Consider the following 24,089-nt stretch of genomic DNA (forward strand, 5'->3'; position numbering starts at 1 on the left):
CCGGCCCGGGCGGGCGGGGCTGCGCAGGCGCGGCGGGTCGGGAGGAGGAGGAGGAGGAGGAGGAGGAGGAGGAGGAGGAGGAGGAGGAGGAGGAGGAGGCGGCGGCGGCGGCGGCGGCGGCGGCGGCGGCGGCGGCGGCTCTGCAGCTGGACCAACTTGCCCGGGCTGCGGCCAGGCGCGGGTCCCGGTGGCGGCGGGGTGAGGCGGTCCGCTCCCGCGCACCATGGTCCTTCCCGGCTTGCTGGCGCTGCCTTCTGCCAGAGCCCTCGGCGGGGAGGATGCCGGACGCTGCGGAGCGGCCGCGGCAGGATGGCGCTGACCGGCGGTGCCCGTGGCGGCGGCGGCGGGGCTCGGGCCCCCTCGGGCCGGCGCCGCAGGGGCCGCTGCCCGGCGCCCGTGGCGCTGCGGCGCTGCTGGCCGCCGTCTGCTGCCTGTGCTACGGAAACTCCCTGCCGGGCGAGTTCGTGCACGACGACGTGTGGGCAATTGTGAACAACCCAGACGTCCGGGCGCCCGCGCCCCTGAGCTGGGGCATCTTCGCTAATGACTTCTGGGGCAAGGGCATGGCCGAAAACACGAGTCACAAGTCCTACCGTCCTCTCTGCGTCCTCACCTTCAAGTGAGTCCCGCCTCGCAGGGCTGCAGCGTCCCGGGGCGCTGGTAGCGGGCTGGCCGACCCCCGACTCTGCCGTGCACCCGCGGCGCAGCCTTCCAGCTCCGGGATAGCGTGAGGGGGGACCCGGGGGAGCCGCACGGGAGCTGCCCCCCGAGCCTCTGCTCTTTCAGACCCGCTTTTCTTTGGGGAGCAGTGGCGGTGCCAGACTAGCGGGGTGCGCGGCGCTTGTCACCGCAACATCCCCTCGCGTGACAGGAGGTGGCAAGGGGAGATGCGTTTTGGGATTGGGTAAGGTGTGCAGGGGCTGCCGATTTACTGCAAATTAAAGTTGTGATGTCACAGGCTCGAGAGGAGGGAAGCAAATACCTTGAGTTTTTCTTAGGTATAAAACGAGTTGTAGTATCTTTGCAGGAAGAGAATTCTTTTTTTTTTTTATCTTGGCCCCCACACCAAAACCTCTTCAACCTAGGAGATCAAGCTTTTAAAAATTCAAAGCCAAAGAATGCAGGAAGGTGGAGATGATCTGGGTTTTATTGTATCTGAGCCTCAATTTGATTTTTCTTAACCATGGACATTTGGTGTAAATAATTCATAAGCACACACCGGTTTTCCCTAAAGGTGGGCTTTTATGCCCGAATGAAATGAGAGATCTGGCTTGAGGGATAGGCTACTACCTTTTGTTCATTTTATAATCCTTATTTTTTTCCCCCTTTTTGGCTTTGGTCTCTTCCTGGTTCTGAAGGAGGCTGCAGAAATAACGTTGGTTTGGCGATAGTATATCTAATCCCGTTCTAAAAGGTATATCCGGAACTCTACTTTATGATAATGAAAAATCTTGTGTGGAAGTTTCAAAAATCTGCTTTTGCAGCAATGCAAAAACTGAAGACTTAGAAAAAAGGAAAGCATCGCAATAATCAAAAGGCTTTTGACTCCATTTATTCTCATAAAATCTATTCTTTTTGAAAAGTAGAAACAGGGGCAGCTAGGTGGTACAGTGGATGGAGCACCTGCCCTGGAGTCAGGAGGACCTGAGTTTAAATTCGACCTCAGACACTTAACAATTACTTAGCTGTATGGCTTTTGGCAAGTCACTTAACTCCATTGCCTTGCAAAAATTAAAAAAAAAATAAAAAAGTAAAAACATTATCGTGTTTTGGAAAGAGCATTTATTATGTGTTTTAAGAGAAATGATGCCTTCTTACAAAGTTATTTACTTATCTAGATAGTGTATTCTTTAAAACCGGGATTAAAGTGTGACAGGGCAGATAGGCGATGCAGTGGAGAGACCATCAGTCCTGGAGTCAGAAGGACCTTGCTTCTCATCCAGGGGCCATCTGGACACTGACTTATGAGATCCTTGAAGGAGAGAGTGAGACTGGTCACTTAGCACAGTGACACCCTTCCACTCAAATTCAACTCACCTGCATGTCATGGCATCACCTCCCTGATGTCATGGTCTACTTTGAGAAGAAGAACCAATAAGGTACAATGATGTAAAAGTTGCCTGACCATGTTGTTATTTAAAGCTTCTTAAAAACAAAACAAAAAAAACCCAATCCTGTGTTATGCCTCCAAATATGTCAGCATGGTTAATCCTGTTTCCCCGTTCATTAGCATTACTTTTACAGTTAGTAAAACAATACTAGCAATACTCTCATTCCTGCTTCAAGAAGCATGTTTTAAAAAGGTCTGAGACTTTTTCTTTTCAAAAGATTCCTTATATCCATATAGGATAGGATGAAGGCAGAAAAAAGCATGAGGACTTAGGGAGGGGTAGTTAAAGAGCAGAGGTAATGGGACAAAGAGTAGGAGAGGAAGAGGAAGCAGGAAGTAGTAAGTTATCAAAAGTCAGAGATAATAAATTAAGAGATAGGAAAAAATTGGGAGGAAAGGAAGCAATCATTTAGAAACAGGAGATCCAAGTTCCCTATGGATTTATTTCAATTTGCAAACTGCTTTAGACTGTTTTAGGATAAGGAGAGGATTCACTGCAACAAGTAGTGGTAGGAAGTAACAATAGGAAGGAAATCAGTGGAGGCTTCTCTCTAAAAGAAACACCTTTGTGTTCAATTTGCTTTGCCTGAATTTTAAATAGCTTTGATTGATTTTCTTTTAAATCACTTATAGTGCAATATTGATTTCTATTTTCAAGAATAATAAACTTCTAAATGTAAGGAGGAAAAGTTTCTAAGACTTTTGCTTAAATAGTTAAATACAATAGCTTAAAGTGATTGTTTTTTTTTTTATTCCTGTTTTAAAGCATAAAGTAAATCATTTCTGGGTCAGCTCTGCAGCACTGTCAGGAGGACCTGAATTCAAATCTTACCTCTTGGGCAAGTCACTTAATCTCATTTCCTTGCAAAAATTAAAAAAGTTAACTATTTCTTCTAAGATATTTTTACATCTTCTAAGATACTTGTAAGATACTGGTCCATCATATTAAACTTTCCAACTTTGATAAGCAAGATCTTATTTATGCAAAAACCTTTAAATGTTTTAAACTTATTTGTCTTAAAGTTAAAAAAAGACTCTTTAGTTCACTGAATAAACATCCTAGCATCACAGAAATTTAGAACTAGAAGATACTCTAGCCTTCATTTTAAGAAAGAGGAAAACTGAGGTTCTGTGTGGTAAAATAATTTGTTCAAAGTATATATTGTTTTAAAAAATCGATCTTGATAGATGTCTTCAAGACATAAATACATTCACAGAAAAAAATTGGTACCTACAGTGGAATGCAAGTAGGTTCATGACATCTGTTGCTATGAAGGAACTAATTTATGTGTGTGTGTGTGTGTGTGTGTGTGTGTGTGTGTGTGTATTTGAAATTGGGGTTGAATTCAAGGTGAGAAAATAGATCATCAGTCTGTGCTAATTTTATTTTTGAGAGGAGAGAAGGCACAGATGATAACTGTAGTCCTTTTCTTCTTAAAAAAGAATTCCTGCATATGAGTTAAGAATTCCTTTGAATTTTCATCTCTAATAAAATTTTTCACAGCAGATATTCATGAAGCAATGTGTACATATATAGTTGCTTTTGAAATAGTAGAGGAGAATCAAAGATCTTTGAGTTTTCTACTGTTTGTACTGGCTACATTTGGAAGGCATTTTTTAATGCCTTTCTTCAGGTTTCAAAGATGATTGTCCTTAGTAATATTCTTGGATTTATTTTATGGTCTTTACCATGACCACACATTCTGTTTTGTACAGCTCTGAATATTTTTTTTTATATTTTTTATCATATATTATGAAAGAGTCACTTTGTAATTTAGCTGTGCTTACTCTTACAACATAGTATCTTGGCTGACTGGGCTAATCTGCTAGCAGGTTAAGTTGAGCATATCACTTGATATTTATGCTGATTCCTCATCAAGTGTAGGAGGCTTCTCTACCTTTGAGTAGCTGTTTCTGGAGAGTGTGAGCCAGGGTACTGGACAATGGCTATTGGATCAGATTGAGTAGGATACTTTGCCACTGGCCTTTGGTCACCATCCAAGACTGGGCAGTCTCTCATACTATCATCTCACTGGTTTGCTAGTTCATTCTTTGATGGGCAATTACAGTTTTTCTCCCCATTTTAGCTACTACTTGAATTGATTTTTTCCGTGCTCTTTTTTACCTGGAGTCAGGAATGTTCTGGAACCAGCTTTTGAACTAACTTTTAGCTCCAAAATCAGGACTTGATTTATTGTTTTAAAGAAAGCATTATTAATACAGTTTAAACTTAAAAGTATGTCCAACTTGCATCTGTTAAACATTTGCTAGCCTGCCCCTAGTTGGAGTACTGCAAAGGACTTAACTCTTCTTTTAAACACATTGTTTTTGTTTGAAAGTCTTTTCCCTCTATAAACAACTCCATTTCCCCTTAGAATGAACAATCTTTTTTTCTTTTTTTAAACTTAACAAAATTCTTTGGATGTTACCTGTAGATGGGTTACTAGAGACAATCATATGAATGTAGTCGGATGCCCTCTGCATTCACTTTTATTGCTGGCCTCTTCATTTGCTATTAAGGTATTAAAGCCTTTCTAGGGTGTGAAATATTTATTTTACATCTGAAGATTTTCTCCTTAGCTGCTAGAGATGTTTGGCTTTTTCTTAAGTCTCATCTCAGACCTTTTTATCTACTTGAAAAATATATAGACCTAAAGCATGTGACTGAGCCCTTCAGCAAATTATTAAATATGTCTTGTGCGATGTCTTCATCCAGTGAATAATCAAGGCACTATTAAGTTGTTTAAGGAAACTTTTTCATACTTTTTAAAGAAGTAAAGAATTAAAAATACTTATTTAATTTCTTACTAGTCAGTAAAAATCTTTTTTAAATTCATATTTTATTTTATTTTTCTAATTATATTATGAAAGTTTTCAACATTTATCCACATGCATATACGTATTTTTAATTTACATAAGTTCCTTCCACCCTCCTTTCCCATTCCCCTCCCTTCAGCTATGAATAGAATATTGTACATGCACATTTGTGATTAACATGTTTACAAATTAGTCATATGAAGGATTAGGATTAAGGGAAAAGAAAGAAAACCATGCGAAAGGAAAGGAAAGCATAAGAGAAATTTTAAAAAAGTGAATGTTGTATTCATTCAGATTCTGTAAGTTTTGTTTTGTTTTTTTTTCTTCTGAATGTGGATAGCATTGTCCATAGCAGGTCTCCAAGAGTTCCCTGAAATGAGAGGAGCTAGGTCCTCAAGGTTGAGCAACTCAAAATATTTTTATTTTTTATTTTATTTAATTTTTTAGGTTTTTGAAAGGTAAATGGGGTTAAGTGGCTTGCCCAAGGCCACACAGCTAGGTTATTATTAAGTGTCTGAGGCCGGATTTGAACTCAGGTACTCCTGACTCCAGGGCCGGTGCTCTATCCACAGCACCACCTAGCCACCCCCAAAATGTTGTTTTTAATGTATACAGTGTTCTCTTAATTTTGCTTCCTTTGCTCAGCATCAGTTCCTATAATTCCTTCCATGAATCTCTAGAGTCTGACCATTCATGGTTTCTTATAGAATAATAATACTACATAACATTCATATAGCACTGGGGTAGCTAGGTGGCACAGTGGAAAGAGCACCGGCTCTGGAGTCAGTAGGACCTGAGTTCTAATCCGGCCTCAGACACTTAAAATTTACCTCATTGTGTGACCTTGGCAAGTTACTTAACCCCCACTGCATTGCAAAAAAACAAAACAAAAAAAAATCCCCTATTCATATAGTATAACTTGTTCAACCATTCCCCAATTGATGGGCATCCCTTCAATTTCCAATTCTTTGCCACTACTAAAAGAGCTGCCGTGAATATTTTTGAACATGAGGGACTTTTCCCATTTTTTATGATTTCTTCTGGATATAGGCCTAGTATTGGTATTGCTGGGTCAAAGGGTATGATCAGTTTTATTGTTCTTTGGACACAGTTCCATATTACTCTCCAGAATGGTTTGATCAGTTCACAACTCCAATAACAATGTAATAATGTTCCAGTCCTCCCAGAACCTCTCCAACAATGATCACTTTCCTTTTTTGTCATCTTTACCTATTTGATAGGTGTGAGGTGGTATCTCATAGTTCTTTTAATTTGCATTTCTGTAATTAGTAATAATTTGTAGCATTTTTTCATATGATTTTATATATAGCTTTAATTTCTTCATTTGAAAACTGTTCTATCTTAAACCATTTATCAGTTGCGGAATGACTTGATACTTTATACAATTGATGCAATTCTCTATATGTTTTAGGAATGAGACCTTTATCAGAATCCCCTTGCTGTGAAAATTGTTTCCAAGTTTTCTTTTTTCTTTATAATTTTGGAAGCATTTGTTTTATTAGTGCATAATCTTTTCAACATAATACAGTCAAAATCACCCATTTTGTAGTTTATAATGTACTCTATTTCTTACTTGGTCATAAATTTCTCCCTTTTTCATAATTCTGACAGATCTATACTAACTGATCTGCTAATTGGTCTATGATATTGTCCTTTATGTCTAAATCCTATACCCATTTTGATCTTATTTTGGTATAGGGTATGTGATGTGGGTCTATGCCTAGTTTTTAACCTTACTGTTTTCCAGTTTTCCTAACAATTTTTGTCAAATAGTGAGTTCTTATCTCGGAAACTAATGTCTTTGAGTTTGACAAACAGTAGATTACTGTAGTCTTTTACTACTGTCTCTTTTGAACCTATCCTAATCCACTTAATTATTACTCTATTTTTCTTTTTAGGTTTTTTGCAAGGCAAAATGGGGTTAAGTGGCTTGCCCAAGGCAACACAGCTAGGTAATTATTAAGTGTTTGAAGTTCGGATTTGAATTCAGGTACTCCTGACTCCAGGGCTGGTGCTCTATCCACTGTGGCTACCTAGCTGCCCCAATTACTCTATTTCTTAAAGAGTACCAGGAAGTTTTGATGACTGCTACTTTATAGTATAGTTTTAGATCTGGTAGAACTAGGCCACCTTCATTTACATTATTTTTTCCATTAGTTCCCTTGATATTCTTGACCTTTTGTTGCTCCAGATGAATTTTGCTGCTATTTTTTCCACCTTAGTAATATAGTTATTTGGCAGTTTGATTGATATGCCACTTAATAAGTAATTTAATTTGGATAGAATTGTCATTTTTTATTATATTAGCTCCACCTAACCATGAACAATTGATATTTTTCTAATTGTTTCTATCTGACTTTATTTGTGTAAAAAGTACTTTGTAATTTGTGTTCATACAGTTTCCAACTTATTGGGGGAGATAGATTTAATATTTAATGTTGTCTGCAGTTACTTTAAATGGAATTTCTCTTTCAATCTTTTGATCTTTTGCCTTGGACTTTGTTGTTCATATATGGAAATGCTGATCATTTATATCCTGCTACTTTGCTGAATTTGTTAATTGTTTCAGGTAATTTTTTAGATAATTTTCTTGGGTTCTCTAAGTATATCATCTGCAAAGAGTGAAAGCTTTGCTTCCTCATTGCTAATTCTGATTCCTTCAAATTCTTTTTCTTCTCTTATTGCTAAAGCTAACATTTCTAATACTTTATTGAATAATAATGGTGATATTGGGCATCCTTGTTTCACTCATGATCTTATTGGAAATGTTCCAAATGTATCCCCATTGCATATAATGTTTATTGATGGTTTTATAGAAATATTACTTAATATTTTAAGGAAAACCATTTATTCCTATATTCTCTAGTGTTTTTAGTAGAAATGCATATTGCATTTTTATCAAAGGCTTTTCCAGCATCTTTTGAGTTAATCGCATGATTTCTGTAAGTTTTTTTTATTAATATGTTCAGTTGTTATGAGTGTTTTTCTAACATTGAACCATCCCTGCCTACCTGATCATTGTGTATTGTCCTAGTAATAACTTGCTGTAATCTGTTTGATAAATTTTACTTTAAATTTTTGCATCAATGTTCATTAAAAAGATTGGTCTATAATTTTCTTTGTTTTGACTCTGATGATCTGATTATATAATTTCTGATAGGTCTGTTTTTGATATAATTGAGTATACTAACAGTTTTCCTAATATTGAACCAACCCTGCATTCCTGGGATAAATCCTACTTGATGTATTATCCTAGTGATAACTTGTTGTAATAGTTTTGCTAAGATTTTATTTAATATTTTTGCATCTATATTCATCAGGGAGATAGGTCTATAATTTTCTTTCTCTGTTTTAACTTTTCCTGGTTTAGGTATCAGCATCATATTGGTTTCATAGAAAGAGTTAGGCAGAGTTCCGTCTTCCCTTATTTTTCTAAAGAGTTTATATAGAATTAGAACCAATTGTTCCTTAAATGTTTAGTAGAATTCACTTGTGAATCCATCAGGCCCTGGAGATTTTTTTCTTAGGGAGTTCAAGGATGGCTTGTTGAATTTCTTTTTCTGAGATAGGGTTGTTTAGGTATTTAATCTCTTCTTCATTTAACCTGGGCAACTTATATTTTTGTAAATTTCACTTAGATTATCAAATTTATTGGCATAGACTTGGGCAAAATAATTCTGAATTTTTACTTTAATTTCCTCCTCATTGGTGGTGAGTTCACCTTTTTCATTTATGATCCTAGCAATTTGGTTTTCTTCTTTCTGTTCAATTTTATTGGTTTTTTTCATAAAACCACCTTTTTATTTTATTTATTTATTTTATTTATTAATTCAACAGGTTTTTTGCTTTTGATTTTATTAATTTCTCTTTTAATTTTTAGAATTCCTAATTTGGTATTTAATTGGGGATTTTTAATTTGTGCTTTCTCTAATTTTTTTAGTTACATATTTAGTTCATTGATTTCCTCTTTCTCTAATTTATTCATGTAAACATTTAAAGATATATCCCCTGACAGTTGCTTTGAGTGAATCCCATAGGTTTTGGTATGTTGTTTCATTATTGTCATTATGTAGGATAAAATAATTAATTCTTTCTTTAATTTGTTGTTTGATCCACTCATTCTTTTTAAAATGAGTTTATTTGGGGGCAGCTAGGTGGTGCAGTGGATAAAGCACCGGCCCTGGAGTCAGGAGTACCTGGGTTCATATCTGGTCTCAGACACTTAATAATTACCTAGCTATGTGGCCTTGGGCAAGCCATTTAACCCCATTTGTTTCAAAAACCTAAAAAAAAAATGAGGTTATTCAGTTTCCAATTAGTTCTGGGTCTGTAGCTCCCTGGCCCAATATTGCTTATTACTTTTATTGCATTGTGATCTAAGAAAGATGTATTCACTATTTCTGCCTTTCTGCAGTTGATCATTAGGTTTTTATGCCATAGAGCATGATCAGTTTTTGTATAAGTGCCATGTACTGCAGAGAAAAAGGTATGTTCCTTTCTATCCCCATTCAGTTTCCTCCTTAAGTCTATCATATCTAGTTTTTCTAACAATCTATTTACCTCCTTAACTTCTTTCTTGTTTATTTTATGATTTGATTTATCTAGATCTGAGAGCAGGAGGTTGAGGTCTCCCAACTAGTAGAGTTTTGCTGTCTATGTCTTCATATAGTTCTTTCAGATTCTCCTCTAAGAATTTGGATGCTATCCCATTGGGTGCATATATAATCAGTATTGAAATCACTTTATTGTCTATGGTACCTTTTAGGAGGATATAGTTTCCTTCCTTATCTCTTTTAATGCTATCTATTTTTTGCAGCTGATTTGTCTGAGATAAGTATTGCTATCCCTGCTTTTTTCCTTTCATCTGAAGCAAAATATATTTTGCTCCAACCTTTTATGTTTACTCTATATGTATCTCTTTGCTTCAAATGAGTTTTTTGTAAGCAGCATATTATAGGATTCTGTTTTTTAATCCACTCTGCTATTTGCTTACATTTTAAGGAAGAGTTCATCCTATTCACATTCTCTTTATTGCCCTCCATGCTATCTTCCCTCTGTTTGTATTTTTCCCCTTCTCCCCCACCTTTATCCGTATTCCCCAGTATTTTGTTTCTGAATACCACCCCCTTCAGTGTGTTTGCCCTCCTATATCCACCCCCTTACCTTTCTTTCCCCTTTCCCTTTTTCCCTTCCTTTCCTTCTGTTAGTTCCCCTTTTTTCTCCCCCTCCCTTTCTCCATTCCCCCCCCCCCCGCTTTTCCCCTTTTAATACTTGAAAGGTTAGATTTTTTAAAGTTAACTGAGTGTGTGTAAGTTTACTTTAAGAGAAGTCTGGTGAGAAGAAGAGTCCAGTGTTTCCTCATCTCCTCCCTTCTCCCCCTTTTTTACCATAGGTATTTTGTACCTCTTAATGTAATGAAATTTACCCCACTCAGTCCCCTCCCTCCTCCCGTGTCCTTTCTGTCCCCCTTTTTAAGGAGGAGGTGTTATTAAATCATTCTGAGTCATAGAAAATTCTGAGTATCCATCACTTCTAGTTAAGTATATTCTATCTAATAGAGTTACACTTCTTGAGAGTTGTTAGAGTCTTTCTCCCAAGTAGGGTTATAGCCAGTTTCATCCCATTGGACAGCAGTCTCATGGATAAGTCATGAGTGTCCATCACTTCTGGCTAGGTATATTCTCTCTGTTAGAGTTACAATTCTCAATAGTTTTGAGAATCTTTTTCCCATGCTTCGATATAGCCAGTTTCAATTTACTGGATAGCACTTTTTTTCTTTGCCCCCCCCATTTTTTTTAACCTTTTCACGTGTCTCTTGAACCTCCTGTTTTATGTCCAAATTTCTATTTAGCTCTGGTCTTTTCATCAGGAATTTTTGGAATTCTTTCATTTCATTAAATGTCCATCTTTTCCCCTAAAAAAGAAGGCTCAGCTTTGTGGGATAGTGGATTTTTGGCTGCATTCCAAGCTCCCTTGCTCTTCGGAATATCTTGTTCCAGGTTCTTCGATCCCTTAATGTTGATGCAGCCAGGTCCTGTGTAATCCTTACTATGAATCCTTGATATTTAAATTGTTTCTTTCTGCCTGCTTGCGGGATTTTCTCTTTTATCTAGTAGTTCTGGAATTTGGCCACAACATTCCTTGTGTTTTTATTTTAGGATCTCTTTCTGGAGAGAATCAATGTACTCTTTCTGCAACTACTTTGCTCTCTGGTTCCATGATATCAGGGCAATTTTCTATCACTGGATCCTGTAATATTAAGTCTAGGCTTTTTTTCTCTTCAGTGTTTTCAGGAAATCTAATAATTCTCAGGTTGCCCCTCCTCAATCTATTCTCTAGGTCAGTGGTTTTGCTGATGAGGTATTTTATATTTTCTATTTTTTCTATTTTATGATTTTGTTTAACAGGAGCTTGCTGTTTCATGAAGTCATTAGTTTCTGCAGACTCCATTTTTTTTTTTAGAGATGAGTTTTCTTCATTTACCTTTTGAAACTCCTTTTCTAATTGTTCAGTTCTTTCCATTTGACTAATTGAGGTTTTGAGAGAATTATTTTCTTTTTGCATTTGCCCAATTGAGGATCTGAGAGAATTATTCTCATTTTGTATTTGTCCAATTATATTTTCCAGTGATTTGTTTTCTTGTTGCAAGGTGTTAATTGACTCTCCCAAATTTTCCAATTGAGTTTTAAACTCCTTCCTTATTTCTTCAAGGAAGTCTTACTATGCTGGTGACCTGATGGTATTCTCCTCAGAGGTTCTAGGTCTCTCTGAGTTAGGGTCTTTTCCTTCCAAGAATTTTTCTATGGCTCCACCTTTCCGCTGACCTTTCTTCATTTTTCTAAGACCTTGAGTTGGGGAGGGGCTGGTTCAGAGAGATTTGGTATTGGAATCCCTAGAGGCTTTACTCACTGAGTGTAATATTTCCAGCTGGCCAGTAGGAAGTACTAGTTTTCTCTGGAGTGTCTGTGACCTTGATTTAGGCCTTCTCCCTTAGCCTGGAGGGAGTGCCAGATCATTTCTTTTCCCCAAAAGGTACTTTTTTGTTTTCTTTGATTTTTTTTAGCCTTTTGATTTTGTTTGATGGAATCTTGGTATCTCATAGATTCATTAGTTTCTATTTGTCCAATTCTAATTTTTAAGGTATTATTTTCCTCAGTTAACTTTTGTATTTCCTTTTCCAATTGGTTAATTTTACTTTTTGCTGAGTTTCATTCCTTTTTCAGTTGATCAATTAATTTTTATATATATTACATTCCTTTTCCAATTGGTTGATTTTATTTTTTGCAGAGTTCCATTCTTTTTCAGTTGATTATTTTTATTTTTAAAGGAGTTGATTTCTTTGGTCAATTTTTCATAATTTTCTAGCATGGCTCTTATTTCTTTTTTACATTTTTCTTTTTCTTCTCTTCTTTGGTTTTTAAATTCCTTTTTATGCTGTTCTGTGAGGTTTTAGATTTGAGTCCATTTCATAGCTTCCTTTGAGACTTCCCATGTAGATAATTTGTCACCATTTTCTTCTTCTGAGATGTTATTTTTCTCATCTCCCTCTATGTAGTGATTTTCTATGCTTAGGGCTCTTGTAGCATTTTTGCTCATTTTGGTTGTTTGAGCTCTGTCCTGGAGTATAGGGAGTATAGACCCAAGCTAAGTGTAATGGGACTGGAGTCTGATCCCTGCCTTATTGCTTTGTCATGATGTTGCATATGTGTTCCGGCATTACATTGTTTTCTTCTCTATGTCCTGTGCAGTGGTTTGTTCCCAGCCATGTCCTGTCTTTTGCCTCAGTGTTCTCTGGGTTCATTCAGCTTCATCTGGGGTTGGGACTTTCCCTGCTGGCTTACTACCTAACTGCTAGGATCTGTGCTGCTATCTAGCTGCCAAGACCTGTGCTGTTTTGTAGCTTATACCATTCTGCTGGCTTTCCAGCTCTTTCCCCAGTTGAGCATTACTTCCCCCTTTCCCCCAAAGAGACAGATCTTCACTGAAGATCCTCCATGATGTCTACAGTTGAAAACTTGCTTTGATCTATTTTTAAAATTTTTTTGGTGGGATCTGTTTCTTTAATGTCTGTGTAGAGGCTTCATTTAGTGTTGTGTGGGGAAAAGCTCCAGGAGCATGCTAGCTTTGTGTTGCCATTGTGGCTCCACCCTGAAATCCCTCAAGTTTATAATCTAAATTGTGAGATGCATAGATGATAAAAGTCATAGCAGATGAAAAGTAAACTGAGACAGGAAATGGTTACCAGGACTTGGAATTGGCCTCTTGCTGAAGGTAGGATTTTAGTTGTCTTTTAGGAAAAACAGAAAAGCTAAGAGGTAGAGCAGAAGGAGCAGAGTTTTCCAGAAATTAAGGAGTAAGATGATGACAATATTATAAGGCTGAAGTTTGGGCAAGATGTGATCAGTGATAGGACAAAGCAGCAATGAATTCAAGATTAGATGACACTATGGATAGAGTTGGCTCACCAAAGATAGGGGAGGGAAAAAAGTGAAATGACAAAAGAAATGACCTTGAAAAGAACTTAGGAGTAGAGTAAATAGAAGCAACAGTGAAAATCAGGAATGAAGTTAAGGGTTTTAAGCCATAGTTAAAAGATTAGTTGATAAAATATTATGTTCACATAGAAGAATTTGGTATCTGTGAATGAGGAAGAATATATGAATAAGGGTAAGATGAAAGAGTGTGATCCTTGCTGAGTAGACTGATGGAGTAGATCATCGGAATTGAAGTCAGAGGAAATGGAAAATAGGGTATTTGAGAGAGTATCAGTATTTATTTTGAAGTCTCCTATTATCAAGGTAGGATATGGGGAGGAGAGAAAGGTGGTGGGTCAGGTACTAAATTCATTGAGCAAAGGAAAATGTCCTGGAGTGCAATAGATGATGGCTGGTTTATGAATTGGATGATAAATTTTGAATCTCAAAGGCAAGAGTTTTCTTAGTAAAAGATCACAAGTCTGATTATCATAAAAGAGAGAAAGGATTATCTTCCAGAGTATGGAGTGTATTAGTGAAAGTTTAACCAGTAGTGGAAAGATTGGCAAAGAAATCGTTTCCAGGGGAGGCTAGGTGGCACAGTGGGTAAAGAACCGGCCCTGGAGTCAGGAGTACCTGGGTTCAAATCCTGTCTCAGACACTTAATAATTACCTAGCTGTGTGGCCTTGGGCAAGCTACTTTAACCCCATTTGCCTTGCAAAAACCTAAAAAAATAAAGAAATCGTTTCCATCAGGAAAGAGTTTTGTCTCAGTAAATAAGGTTCAAGGAATAGTAGAAGTGAGAAAGGAAGAAGTTTAAGGGAAAAGTACTTTGATACTTAGGATACAGGCATTCCACAATGCACACTGGAAAGGATGCACAGATTTGAGTTTGAGAAGGTGGGCTGAAGTGGATAGGCCTGAGGGAGCATCAAGCTGAGTATGGGAATTGGGGTTTATTGTCAATCAGCTGTTCATAATTCCTAAGTTGAAGTGATAAGGGGATAGAGGAGTTTGCTAATCATTAAGGAATGAATTCAGGCAGAGTAATAGGGGTTGGAGAGAAGGAACCATATGATTAGAAGAGGCCACAGGAAGCCTGCCTGTGCTAGAGATGGAGAAGATAGAGGTTTGGGAATCTGGTCAGGACTGCTTTGCTTGCCCTGGAGAAGGTTTTTGGGTCAGAAGATAGAAGTTATGCTGAAACCAGAGACTGGAGGAGTTGGTTGTTGGAAGTAAACTTGGGAAGGGCCCCGCTGAAGACAGGGAGGAATCACCTGCTTTTAGTGCTGGTTATGACTCTGAAGGGCCAATCAGAAGTCTGTTGAGTAAACAGTGTTGGAGATTGGGGGGGTAGGTTCTTGTTCCCAGTTGCACTGTCACTGTACATAATCTGTAGAAGGTCTCAGGAGTATCAGATCAAAGGAGATCTTAAAATCTATGTTTTAGGCCTTAAAGGACTTCATAAATTAGCCATCTGCAGGGGGTATGATTACAGATTTTCTTAGTATCTTAAGATTTGGATAAAGACTTGCCTTCAGTGTCTTTATTCAAATTGCTGATAAAAATGTTGAAAAAGACAATGTTGCAGCATGTCTCAGTGTTTTATATTGGGGCGGGGGAAGCATTAGGTCTGGAAACCAAGGGAACTTTAGTTGACTATTCAGCTGTTTTGGTCAAGGCTGCTATTTTTTCCCAAGGGACTCTCTCCTCTTTTTATAACCCCCTTGGATACTTTGCACACCTGGTGGTTTGTACTACTAAAAGTAATAGAGGGAAACAAGCTTCCCTTTATAATATAATCTCTTGCCATATATTATAAGAAGAGACGTTTGATTTCCTAAATACAAATTAATTAAATAGATAGAACTGATTAAGGCATTTTAAAGACCATAATAGTTTTGACTATATGGACAATTAAAAAAAGGCTATTCTTAACCATGTGGTTTGTTGCTATTTAGTTGACTGGTCATGGCTGATTCTTTGTGACCCCATTTTGGCATTTTCATGAGTATGTGATTTGTTATTACCTTTTTCTGCTCATTTTACAGATGAGGAAACTGAGGCAAACACGTTTAAATGACTTACCCAACAACACACAACTAATAAGTAACTGAGGCTCGATATAACTCAAGTCCTCCTCTTCCTGTTGTTGGTGATGGTCCTTTGTTATCTTTCTTCTTTTTGATAGTATTTTTTTTTAATTACATGTAAAGACAATGTTAAACATTCCTTTTTTTTTGCAAGGCAATGGGGTTAAGTGTCTTGCCCAAGGCCACACAGCTAGGTAATTATTAAGTGTCTGAGGCAGGATTTGAACTCAGGTACTCCTGACTCCAGGGCTGGTACTTTATCCACTGCACCACCTAGCCACCCTAAACATTCCTTTTTAAATAAAATTTTGAGCTCCAAATTTTCTACTTCCCTAAGATGGTAGGCAATTTGATATAGGCTATTTATGTTCAGTTATGTAAAACATATTTTCATACTAGTCATATTGTGAAAGAAGAAACAGTTGGCAAAAAAATTACATTTTGCAAAAGGGACAAAACCATAAAAAAACTATAGTTTGCTTCAATCTGCATTCAGATTCTACCAGTTCTTTCTCTGGATGTGGACAGCATTTTCCATCCTGAGTCTTTTGGCATTATCTTGGATATTGTATTGCTGAAAAGAGCTAGGTCAGTCATGGTTGATCATTGCAAATGTTGCTGTTACTTCTTCATTTTACATCAGTTCATCTAAATCTTTCCAGGTTTTCCTTTGATCTACTCACTTTTCATTTCTTAAAACACACTAATATTCCATTCCATTCACATACCACAATTTGTTCAGCCATTCCCTAATTGTTTGTCAGGCCTTCTGGCTCCAGAGGACACCTGATTGGCCTTGGGCAAGGGAGATAAAGGAAACCACTAGGTAACCTCCAAGGACTAGGGCCAAGCTAGATGAGGATTTACCAGGGGAAATGAGAGAAGGGAAGGGGGAAATCTAGTCCTTTAGAAACAGGCACAGTCAAAGAAGGGATGTGGAGGGATTGACCAGGATGCAGCATTGTTTGCTTTGCCTCCACAAAAAGCTGCTACAAATATTTTTACACATATTTTTAATGATCTCTTTGGGATATAAACCTAGTAGTAATATTGCTGGATTAAAGGGTATATACAGTTTGATTGCCCTTGGGGTATATTTCCAAATTGTTCTCCAAAATGACTGAATCAGTTCAAAACTCCACCAATAGAATGTTATATGTGGCAGTTTTCCCACATCCTTTCCAACATTTATTATTTTTATTTTCTATCATATTAACCAAAATGACAGTGTGAAGTAGTATTTCAGAGTTGTTTTAATGTGCATTTCTTTAATCAATAGTGATTTAGAACATTTTTTTCCTATCGATAACTTTGACACCTTAACCTGAAAACTGACTGTTAATATCCTTTGATTGGGGAATAACATATTCTTATATATTTGTCTCAGTTTTCTATATTTGAGAAATGAGACCTTTATTACAAACTCTTGGTATAAAAATTGCTTTCCTTCTAATCTTGGTTGTATTGGTTTTGTTTGTGCAAAAATCTTTTTAATTTAAATAGTTCTTGGTTTTCAAAGAAGACTAATGACATCATGGAATGATGGATTTGCACGTGAATTTGATTTAAGAAAGACAGAGTTGCACAAAGTTTTCCATTTCACCCTTTTGTCCAAAGTCATAGTCCAATAGCACAATAACAATCAGGATGCAGTAGATGACTTTGGCATTTTTGATGTGTAACCAAGTTCTTTAAGGACCCCCGTAGTATCTGCTTAACTCGCCTGCATGGCCATTGGAACGTTCTCCCAGGAAGTCTTTTTTTTTTTAAAAAAAATTCAAGGCAATAGGGTTAAATAACTTGCCCAAGGTCACGTAACTTTTAATAAGTATTAAGTGTCTGAGGCTGGGTTTGACCTTAGGTCCTCCAGACTCCAGATTCAGTGCTGTATCTACTGTGCCACCTAATTGTCCTCCAGGAAGTCTTTACAGGTGTGGGGTGGACACTTTTCTTACTCACCAGTGAGGTTTGAGACCTGTCAGTTTGCTTCAACCTGCTCATTTGCCAAGATAATTTTCCTGGGGTGTGACTGCTGCACATGCTTCAGCTTCTTGGAACTACAAGTGAGAGTTGGGTTTGAGGTAGACACCAAAGGTAGATGAATAGTCCTGAAAAACTCTCACACAAAAGATGTACTGATCTTCCTTGAACACTCCATATTTTAATAGTGAGGGACCTCATTTCCTACTCCCCTCAGATCTAGATAAATGAATCTAAATAAAAAAATAACCAAAAATGACTAGTATAGAATTATAGAGAATTTACATATGATCCATTTTTGGAGAATATTGAATTGAAATAGAAAGAAATATTTATGCACATGTATGTGTATGCATATACTATATATATTTATATATATATTTTCATCTGTGCATGACTTCTTAAAAAAGCTGATCACATATGAGGGCATAAAACTATATACCATGTTTTTCTAGTCATGGAATCATGTGAATCAAGACCTTAACTGACTACTAGGCAGTTATTTTTCAGTAAAAGGACTCCTTGTGCCAATCAGAGGAGCATCTGTCTTGTATGATCCTCAACCTACCCCTAATCAGAAAATTAACCCATATCAGGGCAAGAAGTTTTTTGTTACTCAACAACAGTTTCACCATCATATATTATACAGATGCCATCCCAAATATCTCATTTCCCAGAAGTCATGCTGTGATTAATCAGGACCATTCTAGAAAGGTTTATGACTCTTTGGATCAGTGGTTTCTCATATCTAGACTCTAAAAACATTGATCTGATAAGACTGCCTTTTGACATGGTTCTAATAGGTTCTTTTGGCTCTTATTATTTGGTCTCAAGTATAGGACTGCTTAGACCTCAAGATCTACACCCTTTGAATATATTCTATACACATCATGGAAATAATTCACTTCCCTGTCAATTGGTAGGTCTCATTTTACCTGTTTCAGTAAACTCCTTCCCAAGAATTATTTGGGTTAAAAGGAGTACTATTGTTAAGAAGTAACTTGCTTCCTAATTGTAAGGGAGAGGTTTAATTATCTCAGAATATCTATGGTGAATATAAACATACATGGAAGGGGACCCTGGTTGATTTGGTGACAAATTTGAGTTCCTGGATGAAGATGACCCTACCCCAAGATGAGAATCATAAACTATTCAGTAAGTGTCATCATATGGATATTCCCAGTGTTGCTCGTGTTCATCACACATCAAGAAACCTACCATGACCTGTGAATTTTTTTTTAATCAACACAATTTGTACCAGATTGTGCCAGATCATTAAAATTTAGTACTTTGTCTTTCTTAATTGAGAAAGTGAAAGATATTTCTGATCTTCCTTCAACTTCTGTTTTCAGACACTAGTTTATGGGGTTATTTACAATGCTTTTTTTAAACTGTCTTTCTCTTTTTCTTTTATTTATATTAAACTCTCTTCCAGTAAAGCCTAAACCATGTTTCTCAAATGCCAGAGATTATAGTTGTTCAACAATAACCCTAAAACCATTTAGTCGATGGAAGGTCATCTAAAACTGTAGTGTTAAACTTCTATAAAAATCATTCTTCTGTGCTGCAAATTAACATATCCATGTTGAATTTTATTTTTATTTTTTTTTGTTAAGTATTTCTCAATTATATTTTAAACTAGTTTGAGCTGTTCTAGTTTGTTATAGTTTTCTGATTGCTTGTGGCCCACTGCAAGTTTGACACATCAGTCTGCTCTAAAAGACATTTAGGACCTTACCACAAAAGGATATCGTGGTAGGAGCAATATTTTCTGGGTTTATCCTTCTGTGGGTTAGATAAGTTTTTATTTTTTTCTCCTCCTCTCTAAAAGTCTTGGAATATCTCTTTTACGACTACAATGGTTTAAAGAATTATGGTTTGAGATGCTGATTAAGCTTCACATTTGCCTCAGGTCATAAAAGAGGTCCTCCTGTTCTCATGTACTTGGACTATTGCCATAGCTGCCTCCTCCTCCTTTCTTCTTTTCTCCTCCTCCTCCTCTTTGTTTTTTGCAAGGCAATGGGGTTAAGTGACTTGCCCAAGGTCACACAGCTAGGTAATTATTATATGTCTAATCTGGATTTGAACTCAGGTCCTTCTGACTCCAGGACTGATGGTCTTTCCACTGTGTTACCTAGCTGAGGATATAAAAGTTGGTTTGGAGCTTAACCAAAAACAGCTCCCCCCCCAAACAATACCATAGAGTTTGGCAACTGACTCGATCTCTTCCTGGCAAGGACAGAGAGAAGAAATCGAAGCAATGTCAGATTTTCTATTCTTGGGCTCAAAGATAACTGAAAACAATGACTGAAGCTATGAAATTAAAAGATTTTTACTCTTTGGAAGAAAAGCTATGGAAAATTTGGACAGCATACACAAAAGCATAAATATCACCTTGCTGACTAGGGTCCTTATAGTCAAAGCTTTGGTTTTTCCAGTAGCAATGTATGACTCTAAGAGTTGAACTTTAAGGAAAAGGGAGCACTACAGAATGGACACTTTCAGAGTATCATGCTGGAGAATCTTTTGAGGTTCCCTTGGACAGCAAGGAGGTCAGATCAGTCAGTGCTTAAAGAAATTAATTCAGGGGTGGCTAGGTGGCGGAGTGGATAAAGCACCGGCCCTGGAGTCAGGAGTACCTAAGTTCAGCTCTGGTCTCAGACACTTAATGATTACCTAGCTGTGTGACCTTGGGCAAACCACTTAACCCCATTTGCCTTGCAAAAAAAAACATTAAAAAAGAAATTAATTCATTATTTCACTGGGAGGGCAAATACCAATGCTGAAGTTTAAATGCTTTGGCCATGTAGTGAGTATTCATTGGAAAAGACCCTGTTGTTGGGAAAAATTGAAGGCAATAAGAAAAGGGGTGAGGATAAGATGGATAGATGGTGTCATGGAAACAATATGCATGAACTTGGATGGACTTGGACAGAACTTGGACAGACTTCAAGAGATTGTAGAAGATAAAAAGAAGGATCTGATGTTCATGGGGTCACAAAGATTCACATGTAATTAAATGACTAAACAACATCAACAACAACAATATACAAAGATATAATTCATAGTACCACATGAATCCTTACATTAATTCTTGGGGCTTCTTTCCAAACCCTTCATATTTCAGTATGTGCCTCTTCTCTATCAACTTCCTTGCAATGAATCAGCTAACAATTTATTTTGAATATAGAATAATATTTTTCACATTGAAAAATTAAGAACAATATAGTAGTGGTTCATAGTAGTTCATACATAGTCCAAACAGTTCTCTTTCTATTTTACTTTCCTATCAGGTATCATAAAATCTTTCCGATTCATACACACACACACACACACACACACACACACACACACAATGTCAAACTCTGAGGTTTGGACTCATCCTTGAGAAGTTACAACTCCTAGAGGGAATCATCACTCTTCTTCTTTTTTTCTTTTTATTCTATGTAGAGGATTATAGGTTCCTCTAAAAGAAATTTGGCACTTAAGGATTTCCAGGAAGGCATCCTTTTTTCTCATTGAAGTAACATCATCTGAATAATTCATAGGAATAATGTAGGGTCAAATTTGTAACTCTACATGGTCATTAAATCTTTTAGTTTCTTTAGCTCTGGGGATACATGGTTGCTCCTCTATTCATTTAAAGGTCATATAAGGATTGAGGACTTAAATTTTAAAAAATTTCTGAACTCCAAAAAAGACCAAAAAAATTTCATATACATTTTCATATAAATATTAAAAAGGAAAAATGAATATATGTAGATATATCTATATATATACCCACCCCAAATATTATTTATAGCTTGCTTTAAAAAGGGGGGATATGTAATAAAGCTATCCTGCTTGTCTGTGTTTCCTTCTGACTTTCCTTTTGTTGTCTTCTGTGAACATCTGCTTCTCTATATAAATCTAAAAGTAATTGAAACTTGTATAAAGCATATGTAGATACTACCTTAACTAGCTTCCACCTGTATCCATGTCTGTATATGGATGTTTATAAAATCAATTTGCACTACCTACAAACATTATTATGAGGAAAGTGCTTTCCAAAGTTATTATGTACTACTAAATGATTTACATTATAATTATATCATTATGTGCATTTATTCATTCATTCATTTATTTATCTATCTATCTATTTATTTATTTATTTTTAGAGTTTTTTTTGCAAGGCAAATGGGGTTAAGTGGCTTGCCCAAGGCCACACAGCTAGGTAATCATTAAGTGTCTGAGGCCAGATTTGAACTCATGTACTCCTGACGCCAGGACTGGTGCTCTATCCACTGTGTCACCTAGCCACCCCATGCTTTTTTTTAAGGCAAAAGAGCTATATGTGATATATTGATCTCTTCAAAAAATAAACTGTATATGATAAAGACAAATTGATATTGTTCCTGAAGAAGCCAATCAAAATGCATAAAAGAAAAGTCCTATTTCCTTGTTTTTAATCAATGTTTCCTCTCCCTTTATAATATGCAACCATGACTTCATAACTTTCTCTCCAATGCAAAAATCCAAGTATATTATAGCTTGTTCCCTAGAACTATAGGGAACTGTAGTTCCTGTACTAATTCTCTATTCACCGTAATTTAGCACTCATAAAATAGGAAATATGTATGAATTTTAATAAGAGGCAGTTTGTTGCTTAGACCGAGACTGAAAATTTGCCAAATGAAAAGATGGTTTTGGCAATATGAGGGAATGGCTTGTCCAGTCCTCAGAAGTGGAATATAAAATCTCTCACTCAAAATGATTTTGACTTTTATAGGACCTGCCAGAGTTTATGTTCAACTTGATAAAGCCTTTAAGAACTCATTTACTTCCATGCCATTATGAAGCATTAGAATTTTAACTCAAATCAAAGTACTCAAAACTTTTGAATGTGGTCATAAGTTTATTACAGACATTAAATGTGGAAATATGGATTCATATCCAGCATTGATAGTTTTTCTTTTAACCCTGTTTATTTGACTTATAATAGTAAGATTTCTTGATTTCCTAAATCACTGAGAATTTGTTAGCCATTTAATAAAAAAAAATCAGCTTGCTTATTTCCCCATAATTTGGTCATTATTGCTGAAAGGTCATGTGGTGTCTTAAAAAGACAGTAAATTGTGCTTCAATTTGCATAATCTGTAAATATGGTTACCAATGGCCTAATGGGGAGCAAGGAGAAGCTTTGCTCTGCATCCCAAATATGTTTTTAGGGAATAAATATGATCTTTTGATCATTTAATCTTCACAACAATATGAGGTAGATCTTATTATCATTCCCATTTTACAATAGCAGAAATTGAGGCAAATGGTGGTTAAGTGATTTGCTCAGGGTCATACAGCTAATGTCTGAAGCTGGATTTGCGTTCAGGTTTTCCTGATTCCAGGCCCAGTATTTCATCCACTGTATTTTTAAGCTCCTCTCCAGTGTCTATAAATTTGCCCTTCAAAAATAGTGCAGCAATAGCTTCTTGTTTCCTAGGAAAAACCCAACAGTGAAGACATCATGTGAGAAGTATATATGTGAGAATATGGCTCAGCACCTGCCTCTTTCTTTAAGCCATACCAATAAATGCACCAGTCTTATAATCAATAATATTATATTTGCCACAGTTACCCTACAATTGAAATACAGAAAAAATGTTATTTCCTTACAAAGACTAACCAGAGGTTAGAAGATATTTTTATCCTAATTAATTGAACAGTGTGTTGTTTTCAGTAGCAATTTCCTTCTTGTTTGAAAACTGTGGGTGTTGTTTAGTGGTAAGGATTCCATATTTTATTTCTAGTAGAGTTTCAATGTGTATTTCTGTGTGTTTTTTTCTAGGCTAAATGTATATTTGGCTGGCATGAATCCATTTTATTTTCATGCAGTAAATATATTTTTACACTGTTTGGTGACTCTGGTGCTGATGTACACATGTGACAAAGTTGTCTTCAAGGACCATCATCTTGCTTTTGTTACTGCACTGATTTTTGCTGTGCATCCCATTCACACAGAGGCAGTAAGTAGCATCAGTACTGGAAAATAATGGGCAGAAAAAGTGAAAGGTAAATGGATGTTTTCCCTCTAGTACAAAATCATTTGAAATCAAAATGATGTTGTAATTAGAAAACTTATTTTCTTTATAAAACTTAATATTTATTTACTATAAAGCATAATATTTATTTGCCTGCTTTGTGTAGGCTCAAAACTACTTCTGCTTCTACTGCTGGTTAGCTTTTCCAAATAAAGTACCTAGTCATTAAAAGTAGGAATAAAACAGCACATTTTAAGAAAACATAAACCCATTGTCTATTTAAGAAGCTTGCTGTGCTGACATTGCTCCAATTCTAAATTTTTAATTTACCTTTTTCTCTTTCTGCCTTTATGTTTATCATGAACACAATTCCAATGGTTTATTATGCTGATCCTTACACATTTCTGAGAAGGACAATTCAAATTTATAATTATATTTCTTTATCAGACTCACAGGTTATATGACCTCCAAATTATATTCTGCTCTCTTTGAGACTATCTTTTTAAAGTGTTGTTATTTGTTTTGAGAACAGTGCTGTGCTGGTTATAAAACTGTCTTGAGACATCAATATCTGTCACT

General features: G+C 36.6%; 1 protein-coding gene across 1 annotated transcript in view; it reads left to right on the plus strand.

Annotated features, from left to right (window-relative positions):
* Nucleotides 1-309: 309 nt before the first annotated feature.
* TMTC1 (transmembrane O-mannosyltransferase targeting cadherins 1) overlaps nucleotides 310-24,089 on the plus strand; it is a 219,893-nt gene continuing 196,113 nt past the window's right edge. Inside the window, 3 exon segments of the mRNA XM_074194798.1 lie at nucleotides 310-397; nucleotides 400-619; nucleotides 23,318-23,495. Of these exon segments, the coding sequence (XP_074050899.1) occupies nucleotides 310-397; nucleotides 400-619; nucleotides 23,318-23,495 (486 nt within the window).

This window comes from Macrotis lagotis, chromosome 7 (genome assembly GCF_037893015.1).
Source record: "Macrotis lagotis isolate mMagLag1 chromosome 7, bilby.v1.9.chrom.fasta, whole genome shotgun sequence".
NCBI lineage: Eukaryota > Metazoa > Chordata > Mammalia > Peramelemorphia > Peramelidae > Macrotis > Macrotis lagotis.